Genomic DNA, 27289 nt, shown 5'->3' with positions numbered 1-27289 from the left:
AAAACTGGGCCATGTGTCAATCTCTAATCTTCTGTTCTCCACAATTTCTCAAACAGTGGACAATGGCTTAGTAATCATATCTCTAAGTTTTTTCAGTACTTGATTCAGTACCTGGGGGATATAGTTTATCCTCCCCATGCATTTTATATTGCGGGTTACTCTCTATTTTCTTTGTTACATTATTTCTCCTTCAAAATATAGCAAGGTACTACCACAATTCTGGAATTCAATTTCTTGAGAAAGTAGAAAATACCTTCTTAAGAACATATCACCATTTGAAGTAGGAAAAAGACCCTGAAATTAACCATTATCTTATTGGTATCTTGTTTGGAAGAGTAGAGGGCTACCTCTGAAGAAATTATTACATGAGGGTAAGAAGAGGAGTAAACACAACTAGACACATCAGAAACTGTTTTTATGAGATCATTTGTTATGTAATTCTTTTCTTTGTCAAAGATTATCTACACATGTTTTTTCAAAGTAAGATGAAATTCAAGAGGCATTTCTGCAGATCGGTCAAAAGGTGAATTTTGTTCATTTTACAGCTTTTAAATAAGAACAACTTATTCACAGAAAGTAGGGAATAAAGCTAACAGGAGGGGTCAGACACATATTCCAGTGCTGATGTTCCTAAATAAATGAATTTGCAGTAGTAAGGTTCACTAGGATAGTTTTTGGTAAGGCAGGAGACAGTAGTTACAATATAGCAGGACCAGTATCTCTTTTTAATAATATATGCGGGGAAGTAGGTAGCCTCCTTAAAGGCTATTGTCACTTAAACTACCCTAAAGTAAAAATGACCTGCTTAAAGTTAAAAGTAAAAAGATATAAATGTGCATGTTTACATTGGATAAACATACATTCTCGCAGGAAAGCCTAAGATAAGGTTATAGAACAAGATCAAGAACAAGTCTAATAAAAAAGGAACAGGAGATGGGGGAGTAAGGGACTACCCAATGAGTAGAAATCTTTTTTAGTATAAACTTGTGATTTCATAGATAGGAGGACATCAACTTTGAAGATTTTTTTCTCTAGAGTGCTACTTTAAATCGAACACATGTTAAATATAAAACATTATGATGTTTTCATGTGAATTTATGAAGTCATTTACTATCAACTAAAAAAAATTTACATTCAAATAACATCACCCGAAATTCTTGCTGGAAAGCTTGAGCATGGCCTCAAGAATAAGTATACTAAGACAAAAACATTCTTCATTATCTGTCTTGAAGCATAGGTGAGCGGTAGTATTACTTATCCATTTATACTATTCACTACAGAGTTTATAATTTAAAAATTAATTTGTAGGACACTATTCACAAGTTTTAAGTTAATGTAAAGACTCGAGACAAGAAATAACTATTATTCCTATTTACTATTGCCTTCTCCTTATGTAATATCAGAAACCCAATATTATAAACACTTGGTAACTTTATTATATACTTACCTCAGTCACTGGTTGCCCCTGATGTGTCAGATCTAGTTCTTGAGGACGTGTCATCTTATCAATATCCAGAGAATCCATGCTGGAAGCCGCAGAAGTGATGCTTGAACGAGATGAATTGCTAATAGAGCGTCCTTCAGCATCACTTACAGTACCTGCTGATGCTGTTCTCCTGTGCTGATTAATCACTGTAGGCTTGGCATCTTCCATTATTGACTGCTGAGCAGCTTCATCCATGCTGAGAGAAGCCTGTTCTAATTGTGCAGTAATGTCATCCAAGGAGTAGTTGGCAGGTGAAGGCTTAGTTATCCTATTAGATGAAGAGGACGATCCTTTCAGGGTGCCATGTTTCAAGGTATGTCGGCCAGCAGGTAATTTCAGAGCAGCTTTTGTTTCTGTAGTTTGACGCTTACTGTTTCCAGACCCAATGCTACTGAGTTCCTGCTCAATAGAGCAAAGATCAGCCATCAGGGCATCCAAATCCACAGTTTCTCCCTGATTCAGGGCTTCTGCAACAAACAATAATACACATCAGGGTTCTCGTATGGGTTTAATTATTGTTTCTGCATTTCATTATTCCCTTTCCTTCACAGTAAGTGTGTTCCATGTAATAAATTCAAGAGGAAACCAAAATATTTCATTCTATTGGATTTAGAACACATAAAGCATCTGTAATGTATTTTTAAAAATAACAAAAACATATACATTCAGATCTCAACTATTCACAGTTAAATAATATCATAATAATATAAAGTTTGGTAGAATACCAATATGCACTGAAATGGTAACAGGGAAGAGAATAGGAAAATGAAGAGTGAAAGGACAGTACAGAATCTAAAAAAAGTAAAGCACTAGATAATTAAACTAAAACAACCAAGAAAAATAATGATTGGTATTAATTTTATTGGCCTTTTCACATAGTTTTAAGAAATAGCACAATTGGAGACTTCTATATTGTACCTGTATTCAGATATTTAATAAATTTCCTGGAAAATAACTAAAAAAAGTTTAGTTCTGTTAATTTATTTTGAGGTAGAAAACTTTTCTAATCTAAATCTAATCTAAACCATACTAATTATTAAATAATCAATTTGTAACCAGGAAAATATAACTGAGTCAAAACACATATACATATTATTCACCTCTTGTTACTGGCTATCTAATTTTAGCGTCATGCAACTAAGCAAAATACTTCAAATTTTATTTTTCAGTCTTTACTTACCATTCAAATTGTACATGGAGAAACGATAAGAAAAATTGGCAATGTTTGTTTCCTGGCGAAGAGGAGATCTTTTTACTGGTTGTGTTGGCTTGTCAGTATCCAAACTCTTTAAAACAGGTAAACAAAACAAAAAAGTCAGAAAAAAAATAAAGTAAATTATGTATTACATGCAAAATTAGTGATTGCTTCAGTTATGTCAAACATGAGCAAAACTCTCCCTCTGCTTAAGCAGCATACCAAAATATATTTAAAGAAAATACAGTTCAGATAAGCAATAGCCTATTCATTGTTTTAAAATGATTTTTAAAAGTTCCTGAAATCTTTCACTTTAAAAAAAAATTATAATTTAGGATCATTTTAATTTTGTTGTTGTTGAGTCGTTTTCAGTTGTGTCTGACTCTTTATGACCCGATTTGCAGTTTTCTTTGCAATGATACTGGAGTGGTTTGCCATTTCCTTCTGAAGTTTATTTTATAGTTGAGGAAATTGAGGCAAACAGGGCTAAGTGACTTGCCCAAGGCTACACAGCTAGTAAGTGTCTTTAGCTTCACTCACATGCAACTCAACAAATGTTTTATTAAGACCCAACTAGATGCATTGTTTGGTATAAAGGTGATGCAATTTTAACATATGACACACATTACTGAATTATACTAAATATAACACTTATGAGGAAGATGCATTGCTCAAGGTATTTCCTATCCATATGTAAGGATTATAGAAGGAGTTTTCTGTTCATAAATCAGACCATTCGAATCCCTGAAAGATGTAAGTCTGTTCAGTGTTCTGATACAAGGGAGAAATATGTTCACCAAAAGTATTTGCCAGTGATAAAAGGAGATCCAGCACAGAATACAGGTCCTCAAGGGATTCCCTCTGCATGGGGATTCTTTGTTGCAGATGACACATCAGAAAGCATCCTGGAAGAGATCTGTAATAGTTTACCTACAAAGAAAGACTGAATGACAAAGACAGTCCAGATTTCAATGTGGGTGAAGAGACACCCTAGAACTTGTAAAACAGTATGTATACCTAGGATAGGCAACACATATGGACTATGAGCTGGGCCCAGAATTGAAAAGGAGGAAGGGTGGGGGGGAGGCTAGATTGCTTTCTGGAAATTATAAAATATTTTTACTGACCATAAGCTTCCCATTACAGCAAAGGTCCCATTTTAAAAAAATTACATTTTATCTTGCTGTATGCAAACAAGACATGGAACAACAACTAATGATAATAAACATTATATAGAATGGTACAGTGGGTATGAGTAGGATGTAGCATACAGTAAGGGACTAAAAAAACAGGAGTAAAAGAGGTCATCAAAGAATTATATGACAGAAAAAGGTAGGTTGGTCCTATGCAGAGAAAGAGGGATGACAGAGGGCCAGCCAAAGTGACCTAAATCTTGTGGTGTTGGGAGAGATCAAGGAAGGCCTCCATCCCTTTGGGTGAACTCCTTGTGAACAACTTTTGGGAAGTTATGGACAAGAATCACACAGGATGGGCAGATACTGTTAAGATCTATGCTGTTAGAGAGAACTCCCAAATTGATGAGTTCAAAGATCCACTTGAGTATGAGGGATATATATTCAAATTCATTGAGAAATCTTTTCCCTTTATAAATAAATGTCACTATTTAACAAATATAATTGAGAGTCTAGGGGAATTGACCAGGACACCTTTGATCAATTTATTCTCTTTAGCCCAGTTGAAAAACCACATAAGTTAAGGAGCAAATAATAGAGACAAAGTATGAGTGTAAAGAAGAACTTAGAACTTACTACCCATCTATGAGTTGTGAAGAAGTTCTGTGATCAAAATTATAAGGTAGTTAGCTATTGGTTGTGTCCTTAGTAGTTCTTAAAAAATTGATAGGCAGTACAGGTCTCTAAGTGTGACTTCTTACAACAGAAAAGAGAGCCATCTATATAAGAAAAACCACTCAGTTCTTGAAAGGGAATTGTTCCTTGAGGGTAAGGGAAGGGGATAGGGAGAGAAAAATAAAGGGAGGGAAAGGTAAGTAAGGGGGAAGAGATTTCTCTCTCCTCCCACCAACTCCAATGGGCAGGATATCTACCCTCAAGACACTCAAACACTGAGCAGATCCAGTGAATAGAGGCACAAGACAGGAGGAGCTCTGTAAACTGAGAAGGAAAAGTTAGGCCTGGTCATAAGGAGTTGAGTTGTGTTAATAGGCCCAGGGAGCCAGCTGAGAAACTTGCCCTGGAAACATGCATGAAGCACGAAGATACCATGAGAATTAAAAGGACATTAGAGTCTTGCACCGCCATAAATGCAATTTGCCTTAGTCACCTGTGTTCTATCAGAGTACTTTAAATATATTCCTATTTTCCCCATCAATGCTGCATGTAGTTGTGAGACAGACTGTCCCATGTTAATATGGAGAATGATTTTTTTTTCAACTATAGTTTACTAGTTCTTGTAATGACATCTCAGGAAATGCCCTTGCTTGGAACTGTTTGTAGTTACTGGCTAACTATTAAAAATAAATATAATACTGAGAGTTCGTGATTTACAGTTTTAAGAGTAAGTACCTAGAGTAAGTACCCTTAAACCTCAAGGTATAGTGACCCCCAGGAGGTTCCAACCTACTGACTTTGTTTTACAAAATCACCAGAAATTAAAATACCCAGCCCTCCCCTTTCTCCCCTCTTCCTGAAATCAGATGATAACAAGCAAGTAAAGCCACTAGAATACAATGAAGAGTTTTGCTTGAATAGAGAATATGTTAAATGCAATAATAATGAAAAGTATTAACAATGAAGCAATAGGCCCTTAACTATTGGCAGCATAATACAGCAGAAAATCTGCTTAAGTCAAAGACCCTGAATTTATATCCTTGTTTGACCACTTGCTACCTCTATGTCCTTATTTATTTATACATACTATGATCTCTCTCTCTCTCTATATTTATTTATACATATTTTATACACATATACATAGTTATATTTATATTTATGCATTCTGCAGGGTAGATTATACATTCTACAGTTATTTTAAATGGAATCTTTCTTTAACTTCTTGCTGAGTTTTGTTGGTAATATATAGAAATGCTGATGACTTATGTGGATTTATGTTATATACATATATTCATATACACACATATGTGCTCAACTTTGTTGAATTTATCAATAATTTCAATCAAATTTTAACTGATTCTCTAGGGACTTCTAAGTAAATCATATCAGCAGAAAGTGATATTTTCTTTCCTCTCTCCCTATACTTATGTACTTAATTTCTTTTTCTTACTACAACAAATAGCAGTGATGATAATGGACAACTACGCCTTACCTGTGCTCTTACTGGAAAGAATTCTAGTTTATTCTCATTACATATGAGTGTCTAGGGGAATTGACCAGGACACCTTTGATCAATTTATTCTCTTTAGCCCTAGCCCTAACCCTAACCCTAACCCTAATACAACTTATGGTTGTAGACAGATGATTTTTCCTATTAAGAAAAGATCCACTTGTTCCTGCTTTGTAGTGGTGTTGTTGATTTTTAAATAGAAATGAATATTGTAGTTTATCAGAAAGCTTTTTCTTGATCTACTGATATAACCATATGATTTTTGTTGTTTTTGTTATTGATATGGTCTATTATGTTTACAATTTTCTTAATTTTGAAACAACCCTGAATTGCTGGTATAAATCCAGTCTGGTCGTAGTTTATGATCTGTTTGATATGTTATTCTACCCCTTTGCTAACATTTTACTTAAAAGGTTCATGCCAATCTTCATCATGGCTATTGGCCTATAGTTTTCTCTCTGTTTTACATCTTCCTATTTTAGATATCAAAGCTAAATTTGTATCACAGGAGGGATTTGATCAGAATCTCTTTCCTTTTTTGGTGAATAGTTTGTGTAAATATTGGAATTTTTCTTTGAATATTTGAAAGAATTCACTTGTTCATCTTGTGCTTTCTTTTCCCTGCTGAGAATTCATTCATGTGTTATTCAATTTCTTTTTCTGACATTGGGTTATTTAAATTCTCTATTTCTTGTGATAATTTGGGCATTTTTTATTTTTGGAAATATCCATCCATTTCATTTAACTAGTTTTGTTGGGACACAGTTGGTAAGATAATTAATAAATTTCTTTTATTCTTCATTTGCTGTGAATTTTTTGTTCATTTTTTGATACTAGCCAGTTGGTTTTCCTCTATACACTATGCAATGGTTTGTCTATTATATTAGTTTTAGTTATTTAAAAAATAAGCTCCTACTTTACTAAACTTTTTAGATTAACTGTGATAATGGGGTACAAAAACTTACAAAAGTGAACAGAAAATATTTATATGGGATCTTTAAATTTCTCACTAGCTGTGAAACTAATAAAATAAAATGCTCACTAGCTCTTTTATTCTGTAAAATATATTAACCATTAATGTAAAATTCATCATTGTAAAGTAGTGAACAGTGTCCACCTGTATCTCAGAGTCAGCATTATATTTGTCAGTTTCTTTTTAGAAAAAAGAAAGAATCTTTAAAGTAAAACTTCTTGGACAATAGAAATCAAATACCATCTTCAACCTCTTCCAAAAAAATAACAAAAGAAATCTCATTCTTCTTTAAATCCAGACACCCAGTAAAAGCAAACTATAGGAAAAAACTATTGTTAGTGGTCTAAATTAATAAGTTAGATACCAACTAAAGTTAGATAAAGTTTGGAAATATGTAAGAAAAGACAATATTATTAAATAAAATGATGCATAATTTTTTTGTCATTTGGCTTGGATCTGAGTGGATTTGCTCAAGCTGTGAAATCCTAAACTACAAGCTTTTAAAAATTATTAAAATGTGATCATACAGAAGTTTCATTAAGTGCTTATTTCCCTTTGTCATTTTCTACACCTAAATATTTTATACTGATTTTAAAATATTCAAAATTACCACATAAAATCACATTTCCTAAAGTTACTATTTATGTCCTTTTTTTAGTATATTTTTTTCTCCTTTTGTGTAATATTTCTATTTTATTTCAGTTTTCAGCTCACATAATCCTTAAAGACTAAATTAATACATGATACTTTCAAATCCTTAACCATTTTCTCATAAACTATTTCTGACCTGTGTAAGTTTGTCTAGCTCCCCAAGCCAAGCCCCAAACATTTTGTCCAGATCCTGATCTTCTTTGTCACTGTCTTCCTCAGCACCATGGTCAAGTTCTTCATCTGATAACTGCTCCATCTGAAATATAAGAAATTTACCTTAGTAATTACAATTACAAATTTCTAACAACTTTATTCTTAAACATCACACACATTCAGTATATAAGTTTTAAGTATATTGAATCAAACAAAACGGGCAAATTAGAAATAAGCTATTTGGTATGAAAATCCAAGAATTTGAAATGACAGTCAAAAATCTACTATTGTTCCCAGAGCATTCCCACCAATCAGCAGACTGTATTTTATTACATGGTAGTGAAAAATGCTAGAATGGGAGTCAGAAGAACTGAGTCCTAACATGAGCTCTCCAACACTGTGTGTGACCTTCACTAAGTGACCATATCTATCTGTTTCTCACATTCTTAATCTCTCTCTGGCTTTAACATTCTGATTTCTTTCTAGATAAATTTCTCCCCCCTAGAAGACCCAGGTCCATCTCCAAAACAGGAAGAAAATAAACAGCTTCAGAATACCTCAAATAGGCAAGTCATTATTTTATTTAACCTGTTAAGACTCCAAAACAGCTATAGAGATACAGTTGTATAAGCAATTGCGAAGGCAGGGTCAAAATAGCATGCCTTGCTTCAATGACCATTTACTAGATTTCAAAAATATCCTAGTTTTTCTTTCAAACTTTCTTCTCCTACTTTACCCTAACTTCACCTTCTACCCTTTAAAAAATCTTCTATATAATCTTTTCACTTCACAACAGCCCCTCTAAATGAAAGGGAAAAGTAATAAAATTTTAAAACCTTTGAATATGTATATGTATATATATATGTATGTATATATATATATATATACACACACATATATATGTATTGCTACAACTTTGTTACAAATACTTTAATAGGCTGCTAGGTGGCATAGTGGATAGAGTACCAGAGTTCAAATCCAGCCTTAGGCCAGACACTTGACACTTACTAGCTGTGTGACCCTGGGCAAGTCACTTAACCCAATTGCCTCAAAAAAAAAAAGGCAAAACAAAATTCATTATCTTCGAGGGCAGCTAGGTGGCTTAGTGGATAGAGCACCATCCCTGAAGTCAGGAGGACCTGAGTTCAAATCTGACCTCAGACCAAAACACACTTGACAGTTACTAGCTGTGTGACCCTGGGCAAGTCACTTAACACAGTTGCCTTTAAAAAAAAATACTTTGATAAAAGGAATTTCTTCCTAAATAATGTGCATAAACAAGGCATTATAATTAGTTAATAATTCTGATTTATTTAGAGAATAGAAAAAGGGAATAACTAAAGAATTTATTTAGACATTCTGCTGTGGTTGTAACATAAAATTATTTTGAATTATTGCTAATGTCCTTCACAATAATTATCACCTAATGTAAACTTATTCCTGTTTAATGATGCTAAAATCTAAGAGTTTTTCAACCACTTCTATTTCACAATACATTTCAAAATGTGGATTTCTCATAGTACACCCGAAGAAAACAAGATCAGAATGATGTCTGACAAAGTCTAGTATTTCTAAGTGATCTGATAAAATACTAAATTGGAAAGTCATTAATGGAGAAGATAGGTTAGACCTCATGAAATTATATCTATGACTGATAAAGCAACAAAGAAACAAAAGAATTAATGGCAACTTGGCTGTCCAGAAGTAAACCTGGATTAGCTACCTCCTACTAAAATGTCCAAGCATGATAATTGTGAACGATGGGGATGGGATCTGAACCCCTAAAAGGAAAAGACCATGCTTTTGGGATCTTGACCCCAAAAAATAAAATCCCTGGATTTTTCCCAAATCTCTGGTGTTTGCCTGAGGCTGTAATCCACTCAACTGGCCTTATTGTGGCTGTGCCCAATCTCCCAATTTTGTTCAGTTACCTGAACAGGGGACTGCCACTTCCTATCCTTAATCCTATCTAGATTCTATTCTTCCAGGTCCCTGGCATTCTGTTCATTCCAGCTTACTGGCCACTCCCATCCAGATTCTCCTTAGACCCTTCCTCCAGACACCCCAGACTCCTTGGCCACTCCTGGATCCCTCCCACAGTCTTTCTGTTATAAGAGTCATCCTGTCTCCATTAAGATGCTCAGATTCATTAAGAGTCTAGCCAAGGGCTCAGATTCTTAAGATCTAGCCTGCTTGCATTAGTGATACAAATGCTTATTTTCCTTAAGAGTCTGGCCAATATGGCGGATGTTCTAATAAACCTTCTCTTTGGCTGTGAGAAGGCTTGTGTCAAATTCATTTGGGTAACGAAGGGCTAAAATGATTGCCTTGTTGTAGTGATGGTGCAGTGTAGGTTAGATAACATAAATTTGTTGTTGTGATTTTGGGGTCCCAGCATCCCTAAACTTCTAAACCTCGACACTAGGAGTAGGCAAAATTTTAAAAGTTTTATTTACTGATTAGAGGGGCAGTGTTACAAAATGGACAGGGAATCTCAATGCCAGTCTATGAAGGTGGGCAAGTTGAACCTATGTAGTGGGAAAAGCTCAGTTTACTGCAATATTTAGATTTTCACAATGCACTAGTGTGTCCTGATACATTGGTTGGAGAAGCAGAATCATACCTTGCTTTACTGAGAAAAATCACATAATTTATGTTTCTGAAGAGGAAGAATCTGGGTTGGCAAAATTAGAGGTCTGGGGTAAAAAGAGAGACACTTTCTGATCCACATAAAGTAACTCATTTTAGGCACAAACTTGAGAACGTAATGGTTTGAAAGCAAGCACCATCCTACCATTTAATTAATCATAAAATTAAAATAGTCATGTAGCATGACCACCACAAAGTCCTTCATTGTGCTTCATCATAGCACAAGCTTTGTCAGGTTCTGCTAAGCTCAAAAGGCTTTGTGTACAAACCCAGGGACAAACTAACTATATATCTAGTGAATAATATTTTTGGCTATACTAGCTCTTCAGGACCATCAACTAAGTAAAGAACTGCATTAGTGAAAGATGGTCCCAGAAGGATAAATCCTTTGAAGAAATACTGAGTAAATTATGATTGGTAGTACCAGTTTGTCTCTTAAATTTTAAGAAAACTATAAAAGAATATGAACTTGCTACATGGATAAATTAAGGAATAAGTATCACTTTACAAAAGGACATACTGCAAGTTTCTTTAAAATGTTTTCCTCCCCTGAATCTAAAATAAGATCATTTACCAAAACAGAATTTGCACAGTCTTTTCAGGTATATTTCAACTGTATTCAATCAAAGTCTGTATATTGAACTGAGACAAATGTAATCATATTGAACTGTGATATTTGCCAGAATACTAAAGTACAAAGAGTAGATATATTTTGTATTTCATTAAAACATAGATAGAGAGATAGATTCCAAAGTAGTAAAAAATTAAAAAGTGAACATATTTTAAAGTCACAGCCACCACTGACATTGCTGTGTCAAGGATCTAGTGTAATCTTTCTTTCAGATAGTTATTTATAATGGTATTAAGGAAAGAATTTAAAAATAAAACTATTTCTTAATATATGTATACATATATTAATTACTATTAAATGACAATATTGCTAAAATGTCAGAGTCTAAGGAATCTGGCTGATCATAAATACAAATTATTGTTCAATTCATAGGAAATGCACCATCACTGTACCATGTATAAGACTACAAATTTCTAAATACTAATTCTGCTTAAATGAACCTAGACAATGCCAGGAATACAAACTGTCACATGATCTAAACAGAGAATATTCTCCAAGTTTCCTCAGTAATTACATAGTATATGTATGTACATAATACATGTACCTGTATGATGTATGTATGTATATGTAAATGCAGTTATCTCATTAGGGAAATCCCTGCCTAAGGCTAAAGAAGAACTTCAGGCTACCCATCCCTCATTTAAGAAGAAAAATGTTATATAATTACCTCAGTATTTCTAAATCTGTTACACAATACTTTTAGGAGTACTGATAGATCTTATGAAGCTATTTTAAATTTTAATTTAGAAAGAAATATGCACAATATAGAATTCTAATAGACTCTCACAAAAAAGAAGACAGGTGGCAACTCTTTAAAAAATTAACATCAAATATGGCATACTGCTACAGAGTGAATCCTTTTAAATGTCTCACCAGGCACTAGAAAGATATGAAACCTATCACATAGATGGAAATTTCTGATTATAGACAAATATTCCTGATTTTAAATAGTCACTCAACAAACTTTCAATTAATACATATCAAGTGCTTTGTGTATGCAAGAAAGATGGGGAGGATGCAAAGTGTATATACACACACACACACACACACACACACACACACACAGTCATTTTACTGAAATATAGGGTAAAGTAAGGGAGAATTGGGAGATAAGGTAGACTGGGACCAAATTATTTCTTGAAAGCTAGACAGAAGAGGTTTTTGTTTTGTTTTGTTTTGTTTTGTTTAAAGGAAGAGGCTAACATGATCAGACTGCAGCTTTAGGAAAGAAAATTTAGTGGCAATGTGTTTGGATGCATGGGGGATAGGCAATGGCAGGAGGAAAGAAAAAGTAATGGCAAGGAGACAGCTCAGGAGGGTATTGCAAAGATTTAGGCAAGAGGTAATTAGGATCTGAGCCTGGTTGATGGCAAGAAAGAAGAGAAGGGGATAAATGTGAGATACTGATCTCTAAGGTCTCCAGACTGGATAAACAGGGGCAGGGTCAAAATCAGAAATAACCATGAGATAGGATGAGATCTAAATGGGGGTTGGGGGAAGGAAGATAAAGGATGATAGGGACATTAACATAAAGAAATAAGGAGAAATAACCAGTTTTGGAGAAAAGCTAACTCAGTTTCTCATCTGAAAAAATGAGGGGTTTGAACTCGATGTTATAAATCCTATGATCCTATGAGTTCAGATTAGCCAAAGAAAAGAGTGTGTTTAATGAAAAGAACAGTGAGATCAAGGGACACAGACTGTCCCAGTAGTTCTGCCACCAAATCAGCTATGTAACTACTTTGTACTTGCACATATTTACCAACTTCAGATTTATGCTGTATATATTTTTCTATATACTTGCTGTCTCCCCTATTAGAATGTAAATTCATTGAGAATAGAGAGGAATTCATTCTTTGTACTTAGATCCCTAGTACCTAGCACAGTAACTAGTAGATAGAAAGTGCTTGATACTTGTTGACTAATATCTTCTTTTAAGGCTTAACTCCAATGATTTCTCCTTCCTCCTCACTCTCAATTCACAGGATAATAAGATTATAGGTTTAGGTTGGTTATTTACCCAAGTTTATTAACCTGGTACTTATGGAACCTTCCCCTCCCCTCCCCCCAAAATCCAAAAAGAGGTCCATGAGTAGATTTCAGGGGGTCTGTAAACCTGGATAGAAAAAAATGTCTTTTGTTTTCACTAACCTTTACAATCCTATATATTTTATGCATTTAAAAACGTTATTCTGATTGTTCATAGGCTATACCAGACTGCTAAAAGGTCTTTATTACACAAAAAAAGGTTAAGAATCTCTGAATTCTAGTCCGAGTCCATCATTTTACACATAAGGGATCTAAGGTCCAGAGATTAAATAAATTTGCTTAAAGTTTCAGTAAGTTAGTCCCTTTCCCAACCCCCACCTCATATTACATTGTATACACTTAAATGTGTACATGCTGTATACAATTTAATATGTATAATAGAATGAAGGCTTCTAAAGAACAGAACTGCTTCATTTTTGTCACTTAGCTCCATTACTTAGAACAGTACTTTGCATATAATAGCCACTTATTTGTTGAATTTTTGAGTAATATGACATAAGTCTGGAAAGATATTGGTGTGAAAGACCTTAAATACCAGTCTAAGGAGTATGTATTTAATCCTACAAGTAATTTTTGCATAGTGGGGTCAGGCCTGTGTCTTAGGAAGAGAAATCTGTATCTTAATATATTAACTACCTTAATGTATTAATTACCTTCTATCAAAGACAGAAAAATCTATTTGGAAAAGTCAAGGGAAAGAAGAAACTTTCTGAACTTTTGGCTTAGGTATTCAGATAACTTAGGCTAGTTTAAGAATAACCAAAAACATCTACAATGCTAATTCTCTACCTTCACTAGAAGGTTTAATAAATTGTCAACTTCCTCTTTCTTCTAAATCCTTGTAGTTTCCATGCTTCTTCATAACAAAATAAGAATAACCTAATGTTTAAATATTCTTAAGTGCAATTCTTCCTTGAATTATTAATATTTACATTTCTAGCCCTTAAGTGTACTGCAAACTAAGATATTACTATGAAAAGAAACACTACTGTAGGCTTTCAGCTACCTTTATGTTCATTTAAAAACAAAAGCAAAAAAAATAGCTTAGGTAGCTTTACAGAGATCAGTCAACATCATTATTAACGTATCCTTTGTGTGGAACAATGTAGTATTATGAGAGGATTAAAGAATAAATGGAAATGATGTAGTGACCCAGACACTACTTAACATTTTACAACAAAATTTTTGCTAGCTTTCCTTTCCTTTTGGAAAGGAATTTCAGTGTTATATAAAAAAATGGCTAATACTTCCAATAAATAGACTAGGAAACAAATCAGTTTCTGTTGATAAATTCTGGTATAAAACAGCACGCCTAGTTCTCCATAGGCTGATTCTGATTTTTCTAAACTTTACTCCCTCCCTCTAACCTGGAATCACTTTCTATTTACTCTAAACACAAAATTAGCAGCCTTTTAGGAATTAGGAAATCAGGAATTAGGAAATCTTTTCCCACAAACTCTTAGGTGAGGAAATCTGGCATTGCAATGAATTTTAATTTGTCAATTCCTTAAAGATCCCACCCAATCTGTCAAAAAAAAAATCCATTGCAATAGCTATAAGCCAATGCGTTTTCCCTAAAATATAGAACACTTGTTGTTCTGATTTCTTTCTTGCTCAATAATTAAACCAATATTAGCCTTTTGGCCTCAGAACCTGAATTTCCCCAGTATCATACACTACTAGTAATGGTGACAAATGGTACACAAAGACAGCAATCCAAAAAATCAATGGGTAGGGGAAGAGGGTTAGCAAAATTTCACAAGCAACTGAAAGTGATCTTCATTTTTAAAACAAAGTATGCATTTCAGTAGAAATCTTCTATTCATGAATCATGTTTCTTTCTTAAGTTATAAGTTCTTTCTTAATCTCTAAATACTCTTTGGTAAAATATAACATTCTGCTAACAAGCTATTTCATGGATGTTAGATTAAGAACTTGAGGGAAGGGAAGCTATTAATTTTCAATTAATTAATCTCTGCTAAATGTGGCAGCTTATGTTCTTTTTTTTTTTTTTTTGGTTAGGCAATGGGGTTAAGTGACTTGCCCACAGTCACGCAGCTAGTAACTGTTATGTGTCTGAGGCCGCATTTGAACTCAGGTCCTCCTGAATCCAGGGCCGCTGCTCTATCCACTGAGCCACCTAGCTGCCCCTAGGCAGCTTATGTTCTAAGGAAGTCAACAGATTTCAAAATGCACACTCCTTAAGAAAGCAGCACCCTCTCATACAGGGCTCATGACAAAATTTATTTTAATACTTATTCTTTGGCAACCAGGAGAAAGGAAATCCCACATGGCCAGCTGGTTGGCTGTGACTCTGCCCAAATGTCCTTACTCAACTCCTACCTGAAGTGATCTTTAGATGATACTGTTTCAGTTATTTAATTAACAGAACCTTATGCTTTGTTCCGGATACAGAACAAAGTTCAATGCCTCTAGAATCAGAGGATCTGGGTTCAAATTCTCCCTCTGATGCTTACTACTTGGGTGACCTTAAGCAAGTAATTCAATCTCCCTGGACTTCAGTTTCCATAACAAGAGTGGGTTGGGCCAGAGGACATTTGAGGTCCCTTGTAGTTTAAAATCATATAATCAATGATCTGAATCCAGTTCTGAAATATAAGAAATGAAATGCAAACAAATAGCAAATTTAAATAGTATTTCAAATTTTTAAAATTTACTTATGGCTTTAATAACTGTAGGACACTTTACTCAAAACTAATAATGAAAGATTAGTCAAGAAAATGAGAAGTGGTAACAAAAGTATAATTCATGAATTTGCAGAATATTCTTCCAAATTATAGACACTGGGTATTTCTTTCCTTAGATGTGATCTATCTGACAGCAATTTTATTAACGTATGGTTTTTCCTGGTGTTGCTTTTCCTTAGGATCTCCAGTCACACTTGAACTAGTGAACAAAATTTAACAAATCTTCAAATATATCTAACTTGATTGATTTACCCTAATGGAGACAAATCAGATTTAGAGTAACATTTTGCTATTATTTAAAGGGGGGGGGGAGGAGAGGTTGGGGGAAGCACAACTAGGAAGGTAAAGAGGACAGGCATTTAACCTCTCTTGGTCTCAGTTTTCTCAATTGTGAAATGAGGGTGTTGGACTAGATCAGGGGTGGGGAACCTGTGGCCTCGAGATCTCGAGTCCTCAAGTGCAGCCCTTTGACTGAATCCAAACTTCACAGAACAAATACCCTTAATAAAAGAATTTGTTCTGTAAAAGTTGGACTCAAAGGGCTGCACTTGAAGACCTAGTGGGTCTCATGTGGCCTTAAGGACATAAGTTTCCTACTCCTGAACTAGATTCTGCCAGCTCTAAATCTAGGATCCTATGATCTTTCAAAAGTTCCCAAATTTGTAGTTACTGTAGGATTTTCTTAGATAATATTAAAAGAAACCAATGAATAAACTACCTCATGTGCTAACTGCTATCAGAAATAATAGTTCTTGCATGTGAGTTAATAGTATAATTTGAGAGACCTGAAAGAATTATACATTTTAAATCAGCATAAAATCAAGTGTTGTGTGGTAGAGACCATAAATCCTATAGAACTTTAAAGAAAGTAAAGGTCAGTGGGCCTGCAGTAATTAGGGAAGATTGATAAAAAAAAAGGTAAATATAACCAAAGAAATGTAGAGCTAGAAGAGATTTGCTTGGAGAAAGCTTAGATTTTGGACTGCTAAAGAAGAAAAGCAAATAAGCATGATTTAAAGGCAAAGAGAATGATTTATATGCTGTTTTTAAATGGTCTTTTAAAAATGCATGAGCTTATAATATCTATTATTTAATATTACAATTTATGTTAGCTCTATTTGACACTGAGAAGCTCTTAGGGCTCAGAGTGGTTTTATATAAGATAACAGCTTTAAAGGTGCAAGAGGAGTTCATCTAGTTCAATTTCCTTAGTTTTCAGGAGAAGCTCAGTTAGAAGGTACCTTAGGGTTAATTTAATCCGCCCTCCTTTTTTTACACATAAAGATGCTGAAGCTCATAACATCCTCCTATTTAAAATGAGGGGTTAGACTACATGACTTAAAGGTCCCTTCCAAGTCTTTGGATTCTCTTTTCTTCTAAGAGGATTATAGAAAGCTTATTGGAGGAAGAAGCACTTGAGCCAAGTCTTAAAATTCAGATCTTGAGGCAGAGAGATGTGAAGTAACTTCTCAAAGTTTATAAGAGGAATAAGCAACAAAGCTAGGGTTAAAACCCAGGTAACCTAACTCCAAAGTATAATGTTCTTCCCTGTATCATGCTATGTGGCTTGTATAGGGAAAAAAAAAACCCTAGTAATATTTGGACCCAACAAAGTGGGTAAAGCCTAGTGGAAGTAACTACCTCCCCTTCATGTTTTTATCACACAGGGAAAAGTGATAGCAGAACTTACTTAAATTTCCAACAATCTCATACTACTTACTTCTCTTCATATACTCTAGTCTTCTTTGAAACTGGTACACCTGATCTCTTATATGCATACCTTGGACTTTCTTGACTCTCTGCCTTTGCTCCTACACCTGGAATGCTCTCCTTCTCTCTGTTAAAATTCTTTGCCATCTTGCAAGATCAGGATTAGGTGTAAATTCCTTCAAGAAACCTCCTGTAATCTTCCAAGTGAGAAACAGAATCACAGACTTTTAAAGTTAAAGGGGAACTTAAAAGGTCATCTAGTTCAATCCCCTCATTTTAGAGATAAGGAAACCACAAATCTCAGTAACTTCAATCGTTAAAAAAGAAAGTTCTTTGTAAGATCCCTTCCAAGGTGCAACTTAGTGTTAGCAGACACTTCAATTTTATGTAGCCTTGCATAATGCAGGGACTAGACCTGAGATTGGAAAGTTTACTCCCTTGGAGGGTTCACTCACCTACAAGATCATCCAGGGCCACCCAGGGAAACCAACTTCATTTAGATTGTTGTTTCCTTAGAAAACTAGCTCTATATTGAATATAAAACATTTAGCTACCTATTTCTTAAAAAATAAAGCTAATACAATATAATTATATTAAATAAAAACTCATCAGTTACATATTGTGGTCAATAAAAAGCAGAAAGAAAAAAATAAGAGGGAAAGAATTAAAATGGTAGAGTAAGAGGAAGATAGGTTAGGCTGGAAGGAGCAAGCAAATGGGACTTTAATATCTTTCCTCGGGTTGCTACTCAGGATTACATGCCAATCCCTCCCTTTTTAGACCTAACTGCACTTGTTCATATATTTTCATAATATGATGACAGTTTTGTATTTTTCTTTGAGATCATTGTCTTAAAGTATACAGAAGGTTCTCCACAAGGAAAATAAAGGGACATATAAGGAATGATTTCTCCCTCCCTTTCCTGTTACCAGTAAACAATTATTATCTGTACTTCAGTAAGAGTTAGGGAAAAAGGAAAAAAATTACCAGTCTGTAGTTGAGTGCTCAACTGTTGGTGATCATTATAACAGGTCTGGCACAAAAGTAATAGGGTCCAAACTATCACCAAATTTTTTTTTTATTTTTGTTATTTTGTTTTATCTTTTTTTTATTAAGTATTTTTAGTTTTCATCAATCATTTCCATAAGCTTTGAGTTTTAAATTTTTCTCCCCCTCCTCCCTTACCTACCTCTGCAAGACAGAGCACAATCTGATACAGGCTGTACATATACATTCCTATTAAACATATTTTCACATTAGTTATGTTGTAAGGAAGAATTAGAACCAATAGGGGGAACCACAAGAAAGAGGAAACAAAACAAAACAGAAAAAAAAAAGAGGAAATAGTATGCTTCGATCTTCATTCAATCCATAATTCTTTCTTTGGATGTGGATAGCATTTTCCATCATGAGACTTTTGGAGATGTCTTAGATCCTTGCATTGCTGAGAAGAGCTAAGTCAATCAAGGTTAGTCATCACACAACATGGCTGCAATCCATACATGTCTTACCAGGTTTTTCTAAAGTCTGCTTGTTCATCATCTCTTATAGCACAATAGTATTCCATTACATTCATATACCACAACTTGTTCAGCCATTCTCCAATTGATGGGCATCCTCTCAATTTCCAATTCTTTGCCACCACAGAAAGGGCTGCTGTAAATATTTTTGAACATGTGGGTCCTTTTCCCATTTGTATGATCTCTTTGGGATACAACCCTAGAAGTGCTGTTGCTGGATCAAAGGGTATGCACATTTTTATAGCCCTCTGGGCATAGTTCCAAATTGCCCTCCAAAATGGTTGGATCACTTAAGAACTCTACCAACAATGCACTAGTGTTCCAATTTTCCCATATCTTCTCTAACATTCACCATTTTCCTGTTTTGTCATGTTGGCTATTCTGATAGGTGTGATGTGGCACCTCGGAGTTGTTTTGATTTGCATTTCTCTAATCAATAGTGATTTAGAGCATTTTTTCATACGACTACAGATAGCTTTAATTTCTTCATCTGAAAACTGCCTGTTCATATCCTTTAACAATTTATCAATTAGGGAATGACTTGTATTCTTATAAATTTGACTTAGTTCTCTATATAGTTTAGAAATGAGGTCCTTATCAGAGACACTGGTTGTAAAAATTATTTCCTAGTTTTCTGCTAATCTTGGTTGCATTGGCTTTGTTTGTACAAAAACTTTTCAATTTAATGTAATCAAAATTATCCATTTTGCATTTCATAATGTTGTCTATCTCTTGTTTGGTCATAAATTCTTCTGTTCTCTATAGATCTGACAGGCAAACTATTCCTTGCTCTCCCAGTTTGCTTATAGTATCAACCTTTACATCTAAATCATGAACCCATTTTTACTTTATTTTGGTATATGGTGTGAGATTTTGATCTATGCCTAGTTACTGCCTCTTTTCCAGTTTTCCCTGCAGTTTTTGTCAAAGAGTGAGTTCTTATCCCAGAAGCTCGGGTCTTTGGGTTTATCAAATAGTAGATTACTATAGTCATTGACTACTGTGTCTTGCATACCTAACCTATTTCACTGATCTACCATTCTATTTCTTAGCCAGTACCAAGTAGTTTTGATGATTGCTGCTTTATAATACAATTTAAGATCTGGAATGGCTAGGCCACCTACCCTAGCATTTCATTTCATTTCAAGTTCCCTTGATATTCTGGACCTTTTGTTCTTCCAAATGAATCTTATTATTATTTTTTCTAGCTCTATAAAATAATTTTTTGGTAGTCTAGTTGGTATGGCACTGAATAAGTAAATTAGCTTAGGCAGAATTGTCAATTTTATTATATTAGCTCAGCCTACCCATGAGCAACTGATGTTTTTCTAATTATTTAAATCTGACTTTTTATGTGAAAAGTGTTTTGTAATTGTGTTCATATAGCTCCTGGGTTTGTTTTGGCAGGTAGACTCCTAAATATTTTATAATATTTATATATAATATAATATAATATAATATAATATAATATAATATAATATAATATCCAGTGACTTTGAATGGAATTTCTCTTTCTATCTCTTGCTGCTGGGCTTTGCTGGTAATATACAGAAATGTCAATGATTTATGTGAGTTTATTTTATAACCTGCAACTTTGCAAAAGTTGTTTATTATTTCAAGTAGTTTTTTACTTGATTCTCTAGGATTCTCTAAGTATATCATCATATCATCTCCAAACAGTGATACCTTTGTTTCTTCTTTGCCTATTTTAATACCTTCAATTTCTTTTTCTTCTTCTATTGCTAAAACTAATCTTTCCAGTATCATATTGAACAACAGTAGTGATAATGGGCATCCTTGTTTCACCCCTGATCTTACTGGAAATGCTTCTAGTTTATCCCCATTATATATGATGCTTGCTAAAGGTTTTAGGTAGATGCTATTTATTATTTCTAGGGAGACTCCATTTATTCCTACGCTCTCTAGTGTTTTTAATAGGAACAGGTGTTGTATTTTGTCAAAAGCTTTTTCTGCATCCATGGAGATGATCATGTGGTTTGTTACTTTTGTTGTTGATATGATCAATTATGCTGATAGTTTTCCCAATATTGAACCAGCCTTGCATTCCTGGTATAAATTCTACCTGGTCATGGTGTATTATTCTCATGATAAATTGCTGTAATCTATTTGCTAATATTTTATTTAAAATTTTGGCATCTATATTCATTAGGGAAATTGGTCTATAATTTTCTTTCTGTTTTGACTCTTCCTGGTTTAGGTATCAGCACCATATTTGCATCCTAAAAAGAATTTGGTAAGACTCCTTCTCTGCCTATTTTCCTAAATAGTCTATATAGTATTGGAATTAATTGATCTTTAAACATTTGATAGACTTTACTTGTAAATCCATCTGGCCCTGGAGATTTTTTCCTGGGGAGCTCATTGACGGCTTGTTCAATTTCTTTTTCTGAGATGGGGTTATTTAAGTATTTTACTTCCTCTTCTGTTAATCTGGGCAATTTATATTTTTGTAGATATTCATCCATTTTACTAAGATCGTCAAATTTATTGGCATACAGTTGGGCAAAATAGCTCCTAATCATTGTTTTAATTTTCTCCTCATTGGTGGTGAATGCACCCTTTTCATTTTTGATACTGGTAATTTGGTCTTCTTTCTTTTTTTAAAATTAAATTAACCAAAGATTTATCTATTTTGTTGGTTTTTTCATAAAACCAGCTCTTAGTTTTATTTATTAGTTCAATAGTTTTCTTAATTTCAATTTTATTAATCTCTCTTTGGTTTTCAGTATTTTTAATCTGTACTTAATTGAGGATTTTTAATTTGTTCTTTTCCTAGTTTTTTTAGTTGCATACCCAATTCATTGATCTCTTTCTGTTTTATTCATGTAAGTATTTAGAGATATAAAACTTCCCCCAAGAACTGCTTTCACTACATCCCCTAAGTTTTGGTATGTTGTGTCATCATTGTCATTCTCTTGAATGAAATTATTGTTTCTATGATTTGTTGTTTGACCCACTCATTCTTTAAGATTAGATTATTTAGTTTCCAATTAATTTTTAGGCTATCTTTCCATGGCCCTTTATTACATATAATTTTTATTGCATCATGATCTGAAAAGGATGCATTTAATATTTCTGCCTTTCTGAATTGGCTTGTGAGGTTTTTATGCCCTAGTACATGGTCAATTTTTGTGTAAATGCCATGTACCACCAAAAAAAGTATACTCTATCCCCATTTAATTTTCTCTACAGGTCTACCATATGTAACTTTTCTAAATTTCTATTCACCTCCTTAACTTCTTTCTTGTTTATTTTGTGGTCAGATTTAACTAGTTCAGAGAGGGGGAGGTTGAGGTCCCCCATTAGTATATTGCAACATAATATATTGTAATATATATTATACATTATAATATAATAATAATAATAATATAACTAACTAATATATATATTGCTGTCTATTTCTTCCTGTAACTCTCTGAACTTCTCCAATAAGAAGTTGGATGCTATACCACTTGGTACATATATATATATATTTAGTAATGATATTACTTCATTATCTATGGTGCCTTTTAGCAGGATGTAGTTGCCTTCCTCATCTCTTTTAAAAAGATCTGTTTTTGCTTTTGTTTTGTCTGAGATCAGGATTGCTAACTCTGCTTTTTTTTACTTCAGCTGAAGCATAATATATTCTACTCCAGCCTTCTACCTTTACCCTTTGTGTATCGCTCTATTTCAAATGTGTTTCCTGAAAACAACATATTGTAAGATCATGGTTTTTAATCCATTCTGCTATCTGCTTCCGTTTTATGGGAGAGTTCATCTCATTCACATTCACAGTTATGACTACTATTACTGTCTTTCTCTCCTTCCTATTCCTCCCCCCACCCTGTTTATGCTTTTCTTTCTCCTTTCTCCCTTTCCCTCCTCACTAGTGTTTTGCTTTTGACCACCGCCTCCCTCAGTCCACCCTCCCTTCTATTAGCCCTCTCTTTTTTCTTCCCCTTTACCCTTACTACTTCTTCCCTCCCTTCTTTTTCTTCTTTTCCCTCCTATTGCCTATTTTGCAAGTTAGATTTCTATACCTAACTGATTATCTTATTCCCTCCTTGAGCCAAATCAGATGAGAGTAAGGTTCAAACAATGCTCATCTCCTTCCCTTCTTTCCCTCTACTCTAATAGGTTTTTGTGCCTTTTTCTGTAATGTAATTTACCCTTGCCTGCGTCTTCCTTTGCTTTTCTCCCAGTACAATCCCCTAAATCCACTTATTTAGATCCATTTAGCCCCCTTAGATTTTTTTATCATTACATCAAAGTCAACTTATACCCACCCCCTCTATGTATATCCCTTTTAAATGGTGTAATAACAATTACAGTTCTCAAGAGTTACAAGTGTCATTTTCCTATGTAGGGATGTAAACAGTTTGCCCTTATTAATAACATATTCTTGTGGTTGTTTTTTTGTCCTGTTTACCTTTTTATGTCTCTCGAGTCTTGTAATTGAATATCAAATTTTCTGTTGAGCTCTGGTCTTTTCATCAGGAAGGTTTGGAAGTCCCCTATTTCATTGAATATCCATCTCCTTCCCTGAAAGATTATGTTCATTTTCACTGGGTAGTTGATCCTTAGTTGTAATCCAAGTTCCTTTGCCTTATGGAATATTCTATTCCACACCCTATGATCTTTTAATGTAGAAGCTGCAAGGTCCTGTGTAATCCTGACTGTGGTTCCATGATATTTAAATTGTTTCTTTCTGGCTGCTTGCAGTATTTTCTCTTTGACCTGGTAATTTTGGAATTTGGCTACTATATTCCTAGGTGTTTTCAAATTTGGATCTCTTTCAGGAGGTGATCAGTGGATTCTTTAGATGACTATTTTACCCTCTGGTTCTAGGGCCTCAGGGCATTTTTATTTGATGATTTCCTGAAAGATGCTGTCCAAGCTTTTTTTCATCACGGTTTTCAGGTAGACCAAAAAATTTTAAATTGTCTGTCCTGGATCTATTTTCCAGGTCAGTTGTTTTCCCAATGAGGTATTTTACATCTTCAACTATTTTTTCATTCTTTTGTTTCTGTTAGATTGATTCTTGCTCTCTCATAGAGTCATTAGCTTCCACTTGCCCAATTCTAATTTTTTTTCCTTGTGAGGCAATTAGGGTTAAGTGACTTGCCCAGAATCACACAGCTAGTAAGTGTTATGTGTCTGAGGCTAGATTTGAACTCAGGTCCTCCTGACTACAGGGCTGGTGCTCTATCCACTGTGCCACCTGACTGCACCCCCCCCATTCTAATTTTTTAACAAACTGTTTTCTTCTATTAGATTTTGTGCCTCCTTTTCTATTTGGCCAATTCTGCTTTTTAAGGAGTTGTTTTCTTCAGTGTACTTTTTTTTTCAAGTGTTCAATTGTATTTTTTAGAGACTTATTTTCTTCCATGTACTTTTTTTCATTTGGCCAATTGTATCTTTTAAGGACTTGTTTTCTACAGTTAATTTCTGTCCTTCATTTTCCAAGCTATTGACTCTCTCTTGCATACCTCTCATTTCTTTTCCCAATTTTTCTTCTACCTCTTTTATTTGACTTTTAAAATCCTTCTTGGGCTCTTCCAAGAAGGCTTTTTGGACTTCAGACTAGTTCATATCCCCTTTGGAGGTTTCAAATGTGGGTATGTTGACAATGTTGTCCTCTTCTGAATTTCTGCCTTGATGTTCCCTGTCTCCATAATAATAATCCATGGTCACTGTACATTTCTTTTTGCTCATGGTGTTTGCTTATTTCCTGACCTTTAAAAAAATTAACCTCTTCTGCTGGACAGCAGGGGGCACTGACCCAAGCTTCTTGTGCTGGCAGTCTGGGGCCTGGTCACTGGATTTGTGTGCTGAGGCCTCAGGTGCTAGCAGTTGGAGGCTGTAGGGTACTGGCAGCTTACCTGGTGTTGGGCTGGAATCAGCAACACTGGAGCTCTAGGGGTGAGAGTGGGGAGTCTGGCCCCTGCAGGATGCCTGCTCACCCAGCCCTTGCACAGGGATGTTTTGCTACACAGGATGTCTCTCAGTCTGGGTTTTACCTCTTGGAGTTTTGTTTCCCAGAGTTTTGCTAAGGTTGAGTTTGGCTGCTGGAGAATGCTGTGGCAAGGGGTGGTTTTTGGAGGTGGTTTCCAACAATTCCCTGGCCTGTACTGAAGCACTCAGAGGTCCTGGTGTTGGTGTTTGCCTGCTCTACCACCCTGGGGTTCAGGATCTCTCCCTGGTATGCTGAGGTAGGGCTTTCTGCTAGCTTGCTGGGACGCCTCCCATTCTGTACTGCTTCCTTTCCCCCAGAGCAAGAGGGGCCTTTCCCATTAATCCCCCAAGCTTCCTGGACTACAACACTGCTGTACCCCATCTTTCTCCTGATTCAACCGTTCCAGGGTTTTTCCTGGGCGATATTTTCTGAGCTTTCAGAGGTCAATAAGGGAGGGTGAAAGTAACTTACTCCTCCATTTTGGCTCCCAGAAGCAGAACTAACTCCTCTAGATCTCTAAACAAAATATTACATCAAAAACAACACAACTAACTTATATTAATCATCATTTACATGCAAGACAACATGCTAAGAACTGTGGCTACAAAGAAAAAAAAAGAAAGAAACAAGCCCTGGCCTTCAAAAAGCTTACATGATCATCATTCACATTTATATAGTACTCTAAGGGGTGAAAAGTGATTTACATAAATTATTTCATTTGGCTCTCACAACAACCCTCTAAAGCAGGTGCTAACTATTTACCCCCATCTAACAGATGAAGAAACTGAAGCTCATAGTATTTAAGTGACTTGTCCAGGGTCACATAGTTAATAGAATGCCTAAGGCAAGATCTGCAACTCTGTTTTCCTTCCCAAAAGAATATAAGTCCCCTGATGCCAGGGGTTATTTCACTTTTCTGTCTAGCACCAAACATAGTGCCTGGCACATAGAAAATGCTTAATAAATGCCTACTGACTGATTCACAACTCCAAGAATAGTGATCCATTGTGACTCAAGACTGCGTGCAAATGCATAAAATACACACAAAGTCCCACTGCAGCAGGGGAAAGAATACGGGATTTGAAATCAAAGGGTCTAGATTCAAATCCCACCTCCATTTATTACTATCTATGTAACCTTTAGGGAGGCTGAAGGAATGCTGTCTGGAAAAGAAAGCATTTGAACTAGGTCTTGAGGAAGACTGGTAGGATTTCAAAATGATTTTTCCTTCTCCTTGGACCTTGAGTATCATTTTACACCTCTTTTGAGCATTTGTCTTCCTTTCTATATTAGTTATTTGTGAATTTCTCTTATTCTTCTAAAGACTGTAAAGTCCATGAGAACAGAGATTGTCTTAATCTGTCTCTCTTCCGATCAACAAGAATTTATTAAGGGCCTACTATGTACCAGGCGTTGTTCTATGTGCTCAAGATACAAATATAAAGAATGAAACAATTCCTACTCCCAGGAAGCTTACATTCTATTAAAGGAGAAAAGAATACATATTAACATACAAAGAGAATTAAGTGTAAATAAGTACAAGGCAGTTTAGAGGGAAGGAGGTCACTAGTCCTGAGGAGATCAAAAAAGATTCCAGTGCCTAGGATAGCGTTCTGACTATAGAAAATTGAACTGAATCTTTAAGAAATGTCAGCCACATTAATGTTCCTAAAGGTAAATTCCTGCTGTGAAACAATTAATAGTAATACACAGAATCATAAAATATTAGAAATAGAAGGGACCTTAGAGATCATCTAGTGAAGTCCAATGACCTTAGACATTATTTTAAAGAAGAAAAAAATGGAGACCTAAATAAGTGAAACTTTTTTCCCAAGGCCAGACAGTGAGTTAATGGCAGAGCTAGGATTTGAACTTACATCTCAACTCCCACTCTGGTGCATTTTGCCCTTCACCATGATGATTCCTATGTCAGAGGTACTTAGGAAAACAAATGATTTAGAGAAACATCTTTGTTTCTTCCTATTCATTCATTCCATTCACTAATAATGTTAAACTTCTACTATATGAAGATTATCGTACTAGGTATTGGGGACTGGGGAAGTGGGGATGCAACAAAGGTAACTAAAACAAGGTCTCTAACCTCACAGAGCTTATAATCTTTGGCACCAGACAAATTTCAGAGTATACTCTTTTGTCAACACTAGCAATTAACCCTCCTTTGTTCTCACACCTCAGTCACTTTGTGGTTACTGTATTTTATTCTTTACATATGCCATTTGAGAAGGTATGTAGGTGAGAACTGGAAAGTTATTTCTAAATAGACAGG

General features: G+C 34.8%; 1 protein-coding gene across 7 annotated transcripts in view; it reads right to left on the bottom strand.

Annotated features, from left to right (window-relative positions):
- The window catches only part of RAPH1 (Ras association (RalGDS/AF-6) and pleckstrin homology domains 1), a 131141-nt gene that overhangs the window by 73926 nt on the left and 29926 nt on the right, over positions 1-27289 (bottom strand). For all 7 annotated transcript variants that reach the window (XM_027873600.1, XM_027873595.1, XM_027873596.1 and 4 more), the window contains exons 2-4: positions 7760-7879; positions 2667-2772; positions 1448-1953 (exon numbers count right to left, since the gene is read on the bottom strand). In XM_027873600.1, the coding sequence (XP_027729401.1) occupies positions 1448-1953; positions 2667-2772; positions 7760-7879 (732 nt within the window). The remainder of the gene's footprint in view (positions 1-1447; positions 1954-2666; positions 2773-7759; positions 7880-27289) is intronic.

Source organism: Vombatus ursinus, unplaced genomic scaffold, assembly GCF_900497805.2.
Source record: "Vombatus ursinus unplaced genomic scaffold, bare-nosed wombat genome assembly UNPS02014802.1, whole genome shotgun sequence".
Taxonomy (NCBI): Eukaryota; Metazoa; Chordata; class Mammalia; order Diprotodontia; family Vombatidae; genus Vombatus; species Vombatus ursinus.
Note: the sequence above shows the minus strand (reverse complement) of the source record. Positions and strands in the feature narration are given on the sequence as shown.